The sequence below is a fragment of the Oncorhynchus masou genome, chromosome 11 (genome assembly GCF_036934945.1).
Source record: "Oncorhynchus masou masou isolate Uvic2021 chromosome 11, UVic_Omas_1.1, whole genome shotgun sequence".
NCBI lineage: Eukaryota > Metazoa > Chordata > Actinopteri > Salmoniformes > Salmonidae > Oncorhynchus > Oncorhynchus masou.
In genome coordinates, this window is record NC_088222.1 from 15,970,205 (window position 1) to 15,985,676 (window position 15,472).

Sequence of the window (15,472 nt, forward strand, 5' to 3'; positions counted from 1 at the left end):
CAGTGTACAGTATATGATGATTGTGTGTGAGTGGGTGTGCAGTGTCAGTATAATTGTATGTGGATATTATGTGTGTGTGAGCAAATGATGTAGTGACAGTTTGTGTGTGTGTTGGAGTGACAGTTTGCATGTGTGTGTATGGCCCTGTGAGTGTGCATAGAGACAATAATCTGCATAGAGACAATAATCAGATAATCTGTGTAGCCATTTAGTTAGCTATTTATCAGTTTTATGGCTTGGGGAAAGAAGCTGTTCAGGAGCCTGTTGCTGCCAGACTTGATGCACCGACACCATTTGGCCGTGCAGAAGAGGAGAGAATAGTCTTAGCGATTTTTTTAGGCCTTATTTTCACACCACCTGACATAGAGGTCCTGCATGGCAGGGGAGCTCAGCCCCAGTGATGTACTGGTGCTACTGTCATACCAAGCAGTGATGCAGCCAGTCAAGATGCTCCTAATGGTACAGCTGTAGAACTTTTTGAGAAGTGTTTCATCGTCACTGGTGATCAGGCCTAAAACTGTTCTCGTCAGCAAACTTGGGGATGGTGTTGGAGTCGTACGTGGCCACGCAGTTGTGGGTGAACAGGGATTACAGGAAGGGACTAAGCACGCACCCCTGTGGGGCCCCCGTGTTGAGGGTCAACGTGGCGGATGGGGATGTTGCCGACCATCATCACCTGGGGTCAGCCTGTCAGGAAGTCCAGGATCCAGATGCAGAGGGAGGTGTTCAGTCCAAAAGTCCTAAGCTTAGTGATGAGCTTGGAAGGCAACATGCTGTTGAACGCTGATCTGCAGTCAATTAAAAGCTTTCTCACATAGGTGTTCCTCTTATCTAGCAGTGTGAGTGCAATTGAAATTGTGTCGTCTCGGGATCTGCTGGGGCGGAATGTAAATTGGAGTGGGTCTAGGGTGTCTGGGATGATGAAGTTGATGTGTGTCATAACCAGCCTCTCAAAGCACTTCATGATTACAGATGTGAGTGGTACGGGGCAGTAGTCATTGTGGCATGAAGCCTTAAAGTTCTTAGGAACAGGAATGATGGTGGTTATCTTAAAACATGTGGGGATTACAGACTGGGACAAGGAGAGGTTGAAAATGACTGTGAATATGCCTGCCAGCTGTTCTGCGCATGTTCTGAGAACGCAAGGTCCTTTGAATGTGGATGCATCATGTGTCAGTTAATTGCAACCATACTGTCATCTCTGTACATGTCTGTGTAGATGTAACATGGTTGGATTGTATGTTCCAGCCTTCCAGGTCTTTTACATAGAAGTAATATGTTTCTGCTGTATATTTATAATATACTGGCATATAATAGTCCTACATGATATTACAATACTAAAATAATATTATATTCCAGGTCTCGTCAGGAGAATGAGATGGTGGACTCTGGTCCTCAGTGGGAAGCTGTGGTCTGTCGTCAAAAAGAGAGGTCTCAGAACGACCCAAACCATCGCCGCTCACGACACCGTTCACGATCGTAAGACAACCATACACAAGTCGCACACACCCTCCTTCCCGCTCCTCCCTGCGCTAAAGACCCCCACCTCTGACCTGACCTGGAACAATGCCTTAAGCTACGGTCAATTTCATCTCCTCAATTTCCAGATACACAGAGGGAAGAATTTCCATTCATTACAATAACTCTCCTTATCAGATGGTCCGTCTTATAAATAACCCTTGAACTATTAACCCCTGCAATTCTGTGACGTGTTCCAGGCGGAGTCCAGATGTGCAGGCTAAAGAACAGCTGTGGAAGCACATCCAGTAAGTAATGACTCCATTAATGAGGTTCAACAGTGCTCTTTTAGAAATAAGCAGGCACCACTTTATTTGGGTAAGGTAACTAGGCATTAGGATATATGATAAACAGAGTAGCAGCAGCATACAGGTATATGATAATTGTATGTGAGTAGGTGTGTGGGTCTGTAGTCAGTATAAATGTATATGGCGTTCAGAAAGTTTTTTAGACCCCTTGACTTTTTCATTATTTTGTTACATTACAGCCTTATTCTAAAATGGTTTCAATTACATGTTTTCCTCATCAATCTACACACAATACCCCATACTGACAAAGTGAAACAGGTTTTTAGAAATGTTTGCAAATGTATTAAAAATAAATAACAGAAATACCTTATTTACATAAGTATTCAGACTCTTTGCTATGAGACTTCAAATTGAGCTCAGGTGCATCCTGTTTCCATTGATCATCCTTGAGATGTTTTTACAACTTGATTGTGTTAAATTCAATTGATTGGACATGATTTGAAAAAGGCACACACCTGTCTATGTAAGGTCCCACAGTTGACAGTGCATGTCAGAGCAAAAACCAAGCCATGAGGTCGAAGGAATTGTCCGTAGAGCCCCGAGACAGGATTGTGTCAAGTCACAGATCTGGAGAAGGGTACCAAAAAATTACTGCAGCTTTGAAGGTCCCCAAGAACACAGTGGCCTCCATCATTCTTAAATGGAAGAAGTTTGGAACCACCAAGACTCTTCCTAGAGCTGGCCGCCCGGACATACTGAGCAATCGGGGAAGAAGGGCCTTGGTCAGGGAGGTGACCAAGAACCCGGTGACAGAGCTCCAGAGTTCTTCGGTGGAGATGGAAGAACCTTCCAGAAGGACAACCATCTCTACAGCACTTCACCAATCAGTTCTTTATGGTAGAGTGGCCAGACGGAAGCCACTCCTCAGTAAAAGGCACATGGCAACCCGCTTAGGCAAAAGTATTTGGCCCCCTTGAACTTTGTGACCTTTTGCCACATTTCAGGCTTCAAACATAAAGATATAAAACTGTATTTTTTTGTGAAGAATCAACAACAAGTGGGACACAATCATGAAGTGGAACAACATGTATTGGATATTTCAAACTTTTTTAACAAATCAAAAACTGAAAAATTGGGCGTGCAAAAATTATTCAGCCCCTTTACTTTCAGTGCAGCAAACTCTCTCCAGAAGTTCAGTGAGGATCTCTGAATGATCCAATGTTGACCTAAATGACTAATGATGATAAATACAATCCACCTGTGTGTAATTAAGTCTCCGTATAAATGCACCTGCACTGTGATAGTCTCAGAGGTCTGTTAAAAGCGCAGAGAGCATCATGAAGAACAAGGAACACACCAGGCAGGTCCGAGATACTGTTGTGAAGAAGTTTAAAGCCGGATTTGGATACAAAAAGATTTCCCAAGCTTTAAACATCCCAAGGTGCACTGTGCAAGCGATAATATTGAAATGGAAGGAGTATCAGACCACTGCAAATCTACCAAGACCTGGCCGTCCCTCTAAACTTTCAGCTCAAACAAGGAGAAGACTGATCAGAGATGCAGCCAAGAGGCCCATGATCACTCTGGATGAACTGCAGAGATCTACAGCTGAGGTGGGAGACTCTGTCCATAGGACAACAATCAGTCGTATATTGCACAAATCTGGCCTTTATGGAAGAGTGGCAAGAAGAAAGCCATTTCTTAAAGATATCCATAAAAAGTATTGTTTAAAGTTTGCCACAAGCCACCTGGGAGACACACCAAACATGTGGAAGAAGGTGCTCTGGTCAGATGAAACCAAAATTGAACTTTTTGGCAACAATGCAAAACGTTATGTTTGGCATAAAAGCAACACAGCTCATCACCCTGAACACTACCATCTCTACTGTCAAACATGGTGGTGGCAGTATCATGGTTTGGGCCTGCTTTTCTTCAGCAGGGACAGGGAAGATGGTTAAAATTGATGGGAAGATGGATGGAGCCAAATACAGGACCATTCTGGAAGAAAACCTGATGGAGTCTGCAAAAGACCTGAGACTGGGACGGAGATTTGTCTTCCAACAAGACAATGATCCAAAACATTAAGCAAAATCTACAATGGAATGGTTCAAAAATAAACATATCCAGATGTTAGAATGGCCAATTCAAAGTCCAGACCTGAATCCAATCGAGAATCTGTGGAAAGAACTGAAAACTGCAGTTCACAAATGCTCTCCATCCAACCTCACTGAGCTCGAGCTGTTTTGCAAGGAGGAATGGGAAAAAAATTCAGTCTCTCGATATGCAAAAACTGATAGACATACCCCAAGCGACTTACAGCTGTAATCGCAGCAAAAGGTGGCGCTACAAAGTATTAACTTAAGGGGGCTGAATAATTTTGCACGCCCAATTTTTCAGTTTTTGATTTGTTAAAAAAGTTTGAAATATCCAATAAATGTCGTTCCACTTCATGATTGTGTCCCACTTGTTGTTGATTCTTCGCAAAAAAATACAATTTTATATCTTTATGTTTGAAGCCTGAAATGTGGCAAAAGGTCGCAAAGTTCAAGGGGGCCGAATACTTTCGCAAGGCACTGTAGGTAGTTGATAGTGTGACCTACAGATGGACTATCCAAATAAAGTATGACCAATAGGCTTTTTTTCCTATGTTATGAAAAGTTAAAGGTGTAGCACTATAATAACTTGACTAACCATGTCTAATAGTTGATAACTATTCATAAAGAGAATATACTATTGAACAGTATGCACTAACACAGCCTTCAGAGGTTTTTGAAAAAAGTGTGCACAGCCTTTTCTCCAGTGAATGGTAACATGAATGGTAACATACCCTGGTGGTTGTGTTCCTACAGGACGGAGCTGGTGGACCCTGCTCCTGATCTAACAGAGGATCAGCTGAAGGAGATCCCCTACAAGAAAGTGGAGTGAGTGACTGCTACTCCCTTCCTCATTAGATTAGATAGTCTGTAAATGTTTTAAGATGAAAACTTGTCGATATGATAATCAGACAAATCTACATGATAATCAGACAGGTCTATATGATAATCTGACAGATCTATATGATAATCAGACTGGTCTATATGATAATCAGACTGGTCTATAAGATAATCAGACTGGTCTATATGATAATCAGACAGGTCTATATGATAATCAGACTGGTCTATATGATAATCAGACAGGTATATTATAATCAGACAGTATGATAATATAAGAATCAGACAGGTATATATGATAATCAGACAGATCTATATGATAATCAGACTGGTCTATATGATAATCAGACAGATCTATATGATAATCAGACAGATCTATATGATAATCAGACTGGTCTATATGATAATCAGACAGTATGATAATATGAGAATCAGACAGGTATATATGACAAGTCAATATGATAATCAGACGGTTATGATAATATGTATTTTTACCCCTTTTTCTCCGCAATTTTGGGATGTCCAATTGGTAGTTACTGTCTTGTGCCATTGCTGCAACTCTCGTACGGACTCAGGATAGGCGAAGGTTGAGAGCCATGCATCCTCCGAAACATGACCCCATAAAGCCGCACTGCTTGCATAACCCGGAAGCCAACCACACCAATGTGTCGAAGGAAACACCGTACAGCTGGCGACCAAAGTCAGCGTGCATGCGCCCGGCCCGCCACAAAGAGTTGCTAGAACGCGATGGGACAAGGAGATCCCAGCCGACCAAACCCTTCCCTAACCCGGACAACGCTGGGCCAATTGTGCACTGCCTCATGGGTCTCCCGGTCAGCTGCAACACAGCCTGGGATTGAACCGCGGGCCCCATAATCAGACAGTTATGATAATATGATAATCAGACAGGTATATATGATTATCAGACAGGTCTATATGATAATCAGACAGGTCTATATGCTACTCAGACAGGTCTATATGCTAATTAGACAGGTCTATATGATAATCACACCGGTCAATATGATAATATGACAGTTATGATAATCAGACAGGACTATATGACAATCAGACAGGTCAATATGATAGTCAGACAGTTACGATATGATAATCAGACAGGTATGATAATGTGATAATCAGATACAGTTGAAGTCGGAAGTTTCCATACACCTTAGCCAAATACATTTAAACTCAGTTTTTCACAATTCCTGACATTTAATCCTAGTAAAACTTCCCTGTCTTAGGTCATTTAGGATCACCACTTTATTTTAAGAATGTGAAATGTCAGAATAATAGTAGAGAGAATAATTTATTTCAGCTTTTATTTCTCTCATCACATTCCCAGTGGGTCAGAAGTTTACATAAACTCACTTAGTATTCGGTAGCATTGCCTTTAAATTGTTTAACTTGGGTCAAACGTTTCGAGTAGCCTTCCACAAGCTTCCCACAATAAGTTGGGTGAATTTTGGCCCATTCCTCCTGACAGAGCTGGTGTAACTGAGTCAGGTTTGTAGGCCTCCTTGCTCGCATGTGCTTTTTCAGTTCTGCACACAGATTTTCCATAGGATTGAGGTCAGGGCTTTGTGATGGCCACTTCAATACCTTGACTTTGTCATTAAGCCATTTTGCCACAACTGTGGAAGTATGCTTGGGGTCATTGTCCATTTGGAAGACCTATATGCTACCAACCTTTAACTTCCTGACTGATGTCTTGAAATGTTGCTTCAATATATCCACATAATTTTCCATCCTTGTGATGCCATCTATTTTGTGAAGTGCACCAGTCCCTCCTGCAGCAAGGCACCCCCACAACATGATGCTGCCACTCCCGTGCTTCACAGTTGGGATGGTGTTCTTCAGCTTGCAAGCCTCCCCCTTTTTTCTCCAAACATGACAATGGTCATTAGGGCCAAACAGTTGTATTTTTGTTTCATCAGACCAGAGGACATTTCTCCAAAAAGTATGATCTTTGTCCCCATATGCAGTTGCAAACCATTGTCTGGCTTTTTTATGGTGGTTTTGGAGCAGTGGCTTCTTCCTTGCTGAGCGGCCTTTCGGGTTATGTCAATATAGGACTAGTTTTGTCAGGATTTGGCCAGGGTTGTTCCGGGTTTTTGTCAGTAGATGTCCCCATTGTGCTTTTTGTCCCTGTGTTTTTCCCTTGATCCCCATTATTGTTTGCACCTGTGTCTCGTTTCCCCTGATTGTATTTAAACCCTTTGTTTCCCTCAGTTCTGTGCTCTGTGTTTGTATGTTAGCACCCTGCCCTAGTGTTCTGTGTGCGCTTGTCGATTCCGGGTGACGTTCTTGTGGTATTCTGTTTTTTGTTTTTGTTTATTTTTGGTGAGTTTCTTTTGAGTTCTTTTGTGTTTTACCTACCACCTTTTGGATTTGCCATTTTTGTATTTTAGGATTTTTTCTTTATTAAATACACCGTCTTAAGTACTGCTGTGTCTGCCTCATCTTCTGGGTTCTGCTGTCTATTCGTGGCTCAGTTGGTTAAGTGACTGTTTCTCACTCCGGAGACCCAGGTTCAAAACCGGGTCCTGACAGAAACACAGAGCCAAAAATGAACCCAGAGGCAGCCAGTTCCCAGGACCTTTTTGCCACGCTGTCCCACCACCAGGAGACTGTCCAACGCCACGAAGCCGCCCTGGTTCAGCAAGAGGCCTTAATGGCTAGACATTCTCATCTTCTGTCGGAGATGCTGACTTCCATTAAGCAAATATCTGATCGACTTACCCCGGCAACAGTTCCCGTCCCAGTACCTCAAGTTCACGTACCCATGGCAGTTAACCCCCTTGCTGAACCTCGTCTTCCACCTCCCCAACGGTTCTCAGGTGATCCAAGTGCTTGTAAAGGGTTTCTCACTCAATGTTCTCTCTCCTTTGAGCTGCAACCCTCGTCGTTTCCCACCGACCGGTCTAAGATCGCATATATCATCACCCTGCTGTCGGAAAAAGCCCTGGCCTGGGCTACTGCTGTGTGGGATGCCCATAGTTCCTGCTGTGCCAGCTACTCTGCCTTTGCTGAGGAATTCAAACGAGTGTTTCAAGGCCCAAGCAGTGGTTCTGACTCAGCCAAACAGCTCCTGACTCTCCATCAAGGTTGGCGCAGCGTGACGGACTATGCCATCCAGTTCCGCACGGTGGCAGCAGCGAGTGGCTGGAACAACGAGGCGCTCACGGTGTGCTTTCTGAAAGGCCTTTCCGACACTATCCAAGATGAACTGGCCACTTGGGAACCACCGGACAATCTCGAGTCCCTGATCAAGTTGGCCTCACGCATTGACCAGCGTCTGAGAGAGAGAACTCAACCGTAGACCTCTAGCTCCTATCAGTCCCAGCTCCGAGTCCCCACCTTTATCATCACTGGCTCCACCGGAACCCATGCAGATTGGACGCATCTCCCAGGCTGAGAGAGACCGCCGGATGAGGGAGCGACGCTGTCTATATTGCGGCAAACCGGGCCATTTCCGTTCCACGTGTCCCGGGCTCCAGGGAAACGCTCTGTCCCGTACAGACCGGGGGAACTGTAACGGGAAACATAACCTCCTCCCATCCGTCCAACTCCCGTCTGCTCATTCCAGTCACCCTCTCCTGGGACAACCACAAGCTTCACCTTCAAGCCTTGGTAGACTCTGGAGCCGCAGGTAACTTCATGGATGGTGTCTGGGCGAAGGAGAATGGCGTTCCCTCTGAACCTCTAAGTGAACCCATGAGGGTCACTACATTGGATGGAAGCCCTTTGGGATCTGGACTTGTCACTCATGTCACTACCTCCTTGAGACTTTCAGTTTCACAACACCAGGAATTGATGAACTTTCATTTGATCTCCTGTTCCGAGTTCCCTCTCGTCCTTGGATACCCCTGGCTTCACAGCCATAACCCTCACATCGACTGGTCTGTGGGCACTATCAAGCAGTGGGGTCCTACGTGCCAAGCTACTTGTATTTTCCAGAATTCCCCGAGTTCTACTCCCGAGTCTTTAGAATCCATCGACCTGACCCGAGTTCCCGAGTGTTACCATGACCTCAAACTGGTGTTTAGCAAACAGAGGGCCACCATGCTACCACCCCATAGATCTTACGATTGCCCCATCGACCTGTTTCCGGGCACTTGCCCCCAGGGGTCGGATCTTTTCCCTATCTCCACCCGAACGAGCTGCTATGGATACCTACATCAAGGACTCTCTGGAAGCAGGCCTCATGCGTCCATCAACCTCCCGGCGGGAGCAGGGTTTTTCTTTGTGGCCAAGAAAGATGGTGGGTTACGTCCTTGCATCGACTACCGGGGACTCAATGACATAACCGTCCGTAACCGTTACCCGCTACCCCTTATGGCCACAGCCTTCGAGCTGCTCCAGGAAGCAGTTGTTTTCACTAAGCTTGACCTGCGGAACGCATACCATCTTGTGCGGATCAGACCTGGTGACGAGTGGAAGACCGCTTTCAACACGCCTACTGGTCACTATGAATACTTGGTGATGCCCTTCGGCCTGACCAACGCCCCAGCGGTGTTCCAAGCGCTCATAAACGATGTGCTTAGGGATATGCTTAACATATTTGTGTTCGTTTACTTGGATGACATCCTCATCTTTTCGAGCTCCCTTCAAGAACACACTAAGCATGTCAGACAAGTACTCAAACGCCTCCTGGACAGCCATCTGTACGTTAAGCCGGAAAAATGTGAATTCCATTCATCCCGAGTACAATTCCTGGGATTTGTAGTGGAACCCGGTCGAATCCAAATGGACCCTAGGAAGGTAGGGGCGGTAGCGGATTGGCCCACCCCCAAATCCGTTAAGGATGTTCAGCGTTTCCTGGGCTTCACAAACATTTACCGCAAGTTCATCAAGAACTTCAGTTTGGTGGCAGCTCCTCTCTCAGCTTTAACCAAAGGTGGCAATGCAAGGTTTTTTTGGGGAAGAGAAGCTGAGACGGCCTTCCAAGGACTCAAGCAGCGCATCCTCTCTGCTCCCATCCTGATACTACCGACTACGGATGAACCATTTGTGGTGGAGGTAGACGCATCAGAGGTTGGTGTTGGAGCTGTCCTGTCTCAGAGGGGTGAAGACAAGAAGCTTCATCCGTGCGCTTTCTTCTCACACCGGCTTACCCCGACTGAGAGGAACTACGATGTGGGGGATCGTGAACTCCTAGCGGTTAAGATGGCATTGAAGGAATGGAGACACTGGCTCGAGGGGGCTTCTCACCCGTTTCAAGTGCTTACGGACCACAAAAATCTGGAGTATATCCAGCAGGCGAAGCGATTGAACTCTAGACAAGCTAGATGGTCTCTTTTCTTCAATCGATTCCAGTTTATCCTCACCTATCGGCCCGGGTCGAAGAATCTCAAACCGGATGCCCTGTCCCGAGTCTACGCTCCTGCCATTCGAGATGACACGGACATGCCTGTCCTTCCTGCTGCTAAGATTGTGGCTCCGATCTCGTGGCAAGTTGAGGATACCGTGAGACGTGCTCAAGCTAGCGAACCGGACCCTAAAGGAGGCCCTGCCAATCGGTTGTTTGTCCCCAAGGCAGTGAGGACTCAGGTCCTTCTGTGGGGGCACTCCTCTCGCCTCACCTGTCATCCGGGCGTAGGTCGCACCTTGGAGTTCATCCAGCGTAAGTTCTGGTGGCCTACCATAAGAGAAGACGTTGCCACTTTCGTCAATGCCTGCCCCGTGTGCTGCCAGGGCAAATCTTCTCACCTCCGCCCTCAAGGACTCCTTCATCCTTTACCTGTTCCCCACAGACCCTGGTCCCATATCTCATTGGACTTTATTACTGGACTTCCTCCATCCCATGGCAATACTACTATCCTAGTCATAATCGACAGGTTTTCAAAGGCGGCCAGGTTCGTCCCTCTGACTAAGTTACCTTCTGCCAAGGAAACGGCTGAGTTGGTAATTAATCATGTGTTCCGAGTCTTCGGCATTCCTCAAGATGTGGTTTCTGACAGAGGTCCCCAGTTCGCCTCAAGGTTTTGGAAGGCCTTCTGCCAACTCATGGGGGCTTCTGCCAGTCTATCTTCAGGGTATCATCCGGAGTCCAACGGCCAAACAGAGAGGATGAATCAAGAGCTGGAAACCACCCTCCGATGTATGACTCGTGACAACCCGTCCACATGGTCATCCTTTATTGTTTGGGCCGAATACGCGCACAACACCTTGCGCTCCTCCTCCACTGGTATGTCCCCGCACGAGTGTCAGTTTGGCTATGCTCCTCCATTGTTCCCGGACCAGGAGGCAGAAGTCAGAGTGCCTTCAGCCTTGAGGTTCGTCAGACGCTGTCGGCTTATGTGGAGGAAGACCCGTCTTAATCTGATGCGTTCCTCACAGAGGTATCAACAACAAGCCAACAGACGTCGCCGTCCCGGGCCTACCCTGCGCCCCGGCCAGAGAGTCTGGCTTTCCACAAGAGACTTACCTCTACGGGTGGAGTCTCGCAAGCTGTCCCAAAAATACATCGGTCCCTTCAAGGTTGCCAGGAGAGTTAACCCAGTTTCTTATCGCCTACACTTACCCAGATCCCTTAAGATTAATCCCACATTTCATGTGTCATTGTTAAAACCTGTTGTTTTCTCCCCTTGTCCCGGCAGACAGACCTCCCCCTCCGCCTCGTGTCATTGGAGGCCAGCCGGCTTATACCGTCCACCGGATACTGGATTCCCGCCGGGTGCAGCGGTCCTGGCAGTATCTGGTGGACTGGGAAGGCTACGGTCCTGAGGAGCGCTCCTGGGTTCCTGCCAAAGACATCCTGGACCCTGACCTCATTCGTCAGTTCAGGGTCCTCCACCCTGAGAGAGCTGGTAGGAACGTCAGGAGCCGTTCCTAGGGGGATTCTGTCAGGATTTGGCCAGGGTTGTTCCGGGTTTTTGTCAGTAGATGTCCCCATTGTGCTTTTTGTCCCTGTGTTTTTCCCTTGATCCCCATTATTGTTTGCACCTGTGTCTCGTTTCCCCTGATTGTATTTAAACCCTTTGTTTCCCTCAGTTCTGTGCTCTGTGTTTGTATGTTAGCACCCTGCCCTAGTGTTCTGTGTGCGCTTGTCGATTCCGGGTGACGTTCTTGTGGTATTCTGTTTTTTGTTTTTGTTTATTTTTGGTGAGTTTCTTTTGAGTTCTTTTGTGTTTTACCTACCACCTTTTGGATTTGCCATTTTTGTATTTTAGGATTTTTTCTTTATTAAATACACCGTCTTAAGTACTGCTGTGTCTGCCTCATCTTCTGGGTTCTGCTGTCTATTCGTGGCTCAGTTGGTTAAGTGACTGTTTCTCACTCCGGAGACCCAGGTTCAAAACCGGGTCCTGACAAGTTTTACTGTGGATATAGATACTTTTGTACCTGTTTCCTCCAGCATCTTCACAAGGTCCTTAGCTGTTGTTCTGGGATTGATTTGCACTTTTCGCACCAAAGTACGTTCATCTCTAGGAGACAGAACGCGTCTCCTTCCTGAGCGATATGACGGCTGCGTGGTCCCATGGTGTTTATACTTTGGTATTATTGATTGTACAGATGAACTAGGTACCTTCAGGCGTTTTGGAAATTGCTCCCAAGGATGAAGCAGACTTGTGGAGGTCTACAAATGTTTTTCTTATGTCTTGGCTGATTTCTTTAGATTTTCCCATGATGTCAAGCAAAGAGGCACTGAGTTTGAAGGTAGGCCTTGAAATACATCCACAGGTACACCTCCAATTGACTCAATGATGTCAATTAGCCTATCAGAAGCATCTAAAGCCATGACATAATTTTCTGGAATTTTCCAAGCTGTTTAAAGGCACAGTCAACTTAGTGTATGTAAACTTCAGACCCACTGGAATTGTGATACAGTGAATTATAAGTTAAATAATCTGTCTGTAAACAATTGTTGGAAAAATGACTTGTGTCATGCCAAAACTATAGTTTGTTAACAAGAAATTTGTGGAGTGGTTGAAAAACGAGTTTTAATGTGTATGTAAACTACTGACTTCAACTGTTGGTATGATAATATGGTAACCAGACAGGTATGATAATATGATAATCAGACAAGTATGATATTATGACAATCAGACAGGTCAATATGATAATCGTACAGGTCTATATGACAATCAGACAGGTCAATATAATAATCGTACAGGTCTATAATGAATGGAGCATGCTCAGTCAGCACATAGGGTCTGTTGATCTGGACTTGGATAAGAAGATAACAGATTCCCCACCAGACTGAAGTGTTTCCCTCACATCTTTAATGATTGAGTCTGGCCTTTTCATACTGCTCCCTGTAGAGATACATTATGCTCTATTTAATTCTATCTCACCGCCTCTGAGATAGAAGCTGATGAATTCAGTATGGCGTGGGCTTATATCCCACTGGGCTAAATGAGAGGTAGGCCTACTCTCCTACACATGATATAAAGTGAAGGATTCTATGTTCATCATTCTTTCCAGAACCCAAGGAGACCCAATCAAAATCCGGCACTCTCATTCCCCCCGGAGTTTCCATCAGTACCGACGCTCCCAGTGTTCCGAAGGGGAGAGGTCCGTGCTCTCTGAGGTCAAGTGAGTCTAAACTGGTCTCAGGCCAGATCTTATGGTTTTTCACTCTTCAAGAGTCTCACCCGAAATGTCACATTTAAATGGAATACAATCTGAGGCGCGTTGTAGATGTGTAAAGGCAGTGATCCTGACGTTCGCAGAGATCACATTCACGGTAAACTCAGCAAATGTCTGCCCAATCGCATATTACCTTTAAATGCCAAGGGCGCTGCAACGTTTGTCAAATTCAATCCCGGCTCTAGTCTAGTTATTGTACGGTTGCTTGATGCTGATGGTTTGTTCCTGTATTGTTCATCCCCTTGAGACATGATAATGGAAGCGACTGTGTGCTTCATAAATAGTATAGTATGATTAAAGTGTTACCCTGCGTTTGTCTTCCAACATCTAACACATCTCTACCCTCTCCCCAGCACCCGGACAGACCTTCTTCCCCCCTTACCTGTGACACGCACAGCCGACATCCCAGGTTCCAGCTCCACCTCCTCTCAGGTCAGTCACAAACCTTTTTCCTGCCGCTTATTGGTCAATGCCACACGTACAAGCTGTGACAAAGGCTGTGAGGCAGAAATGTTCACGATGAATAAAAGTGATACTTTGCGAGCGCATAGTAGGGTGATTATTTCATTTCAATGGCAGTGCTACACGTATTAGATACAATACCAGCTTTTATTACCACAAACTCTGGTCAATTCATCTCCCTGCATTGATATTGAAACAATGTATTGTTTTCCAGAAGAAGCAAGGCTCTAAAGACACGCTGCTGTCAGAGATCATAGAGCCTGACGTGAGGAGCAACGCCAAGGTGGTGAAGACGGTCCATACTCCCCGAACCAAGGTCGAGACGTGACCTGACAGAAACGCAACCACCACAGCAGAAACAATGCCACAATCTCTCACCAACAGAAAACATGTCAAGAAAAGCCTGATTTGTGGAAAGAAAGAAAAATGAACTTGTGAAATACAACAACGGTGGCTGTGTAGAGTACACTGGTTGTGCTCTACACCAGTAACCAACCCCACCTTGGAGTACTGCTCTGTGTATGTACAGTATGTGTTAGATAATGCATGGAAACCCCTTTAAGAGGACAGAAAGGACACTTTTCAAAGTGTTTGTGCCAGTGTAGTCTGCTGTCTTTTGACCACACCGACACCAGTAATCCTGTACAGTGTCTTCATTTTAGAGAGCATTTAAGCTTTAAGGCGCTTTTGAGTAAGCCTGGTCCCAGATATATTTGTTCTGTATAACCAACTCCACAACGACCATAGGCTATACAGCACAAACAGATCTGGGCCCACAGTACTCCTGAGTGGGTGAGATATACTGTACAATTGTACTCAATTGTTGTAATCCGGATGAGACCGGATTGTGTAGCGATCACTGCACAGTGAGGTCTGAGATCAATCATGTTTTACAATGCATTTGCCTCCAAATTGATTTGACTTGCGTTATTATTATACAATATGCAGTATTAAAACATAGTGTTTCACTCATACATGTTGAGTTCCCATGAGGACACAAAGTTTGCATCTGAAATGGCACCCTATTCCCTGCATCGTGCACTACTTTTAAACAGACCCTTATGGACCCTGGTCAAAAGTATTACACTGGGGATAGAGTGTCATTTGTGATGCAGACTGGGTTATTATGTTACTGTATTGTCAGGTGTGTTTACTGTAAGAACTTCTGTACCGTAGGAAACTTTGCTGCTGGACCCCAACATTGTTTTGCACATTAATAATGAATATTTGGGGGGGGGGGGGGGGTTATCATCAATTACAATAATGAATAATGAGTAGCCCACACTGTACAGTAGTTGAACTGGAAATTCATCCTTGTCAATAAATACATTCAATATGTCTAAAATGTTGTCGGTGTTAGTGTGTTTCATGATATTGATTATATATTGTTTCTGTAGTAACACTTGTCACCACCAAGTGGAGTCAGATGGCCAGGGTTTGCTCTCTAATGGTTGCTTGTTGTAAGAGAAGAGGACACTGGCTGGCTGCACTGTACACCAGTAACCTGAAGAGTGTTAAGCTCAAGGACAAGATGACTATGTGTAATAACATACCAATGGATTTAATTTATTCAGGGTTTTTATTTGGTCTAAAATCATGAAATTCTTATTTATTTGATCCTGTTCTTTTTGGATAATCAGTATGGAAGCACTGATGGACAAAACCAAGACAAAATGTAATGTGTATGTAATGGTGGTGGTGTCTGGGATGACTCACTCTGCC

General features: G+C 45.2%; 1 protein-coding gene across 4 annotated transcripts in view; it reads left to right on the forward strand.

Annotated features, from left to right (window-relative positions):
• Positions 1 to 15,099, forward strand: part of epb41l4a (erythrocyte membrane protein band 4.1 like 4A) — a 99,005-nt gene extending 83,906 nt beyond the window's left edge. For all 4 annotated transcript variants that reach the window (XM_064977516.1, XM_064977515.1, XM_064977514.1 and 1 more), the window contains 6 exons: positions 1,360 to 1,479; positions 1,719 to 1,766; positions 4,616 to 4,687; positions 13,124 to 13,234; positions 13,642 to 13,720; positions 13,965 to 15,099. In XM_064977516.1, the coding sequence (XP_064833588.1) occupies positions 1,360 to 1,479; positions 1,719 to 1,766; positions 4,616 to 4,687; positions 13,124 to 13,234; positions 13,642 to 13,720; positions 13,965 to 14,078 (544 nt within the window). In that variant the 3' untranslated portion in view covers positions 14,079 to 15,099. The remainder of the gene's footprint in view (positions 1 to 1,359; positions 1,480 to 1,718; positions 1,767 to 4,615; positions 4,688 to 13,123; positions 13,235 to 13,641; positions 13,721 to 13,964) is intronic.
• Positions 15,100 to 15,472: the final 373 nt, after the last annotated feature.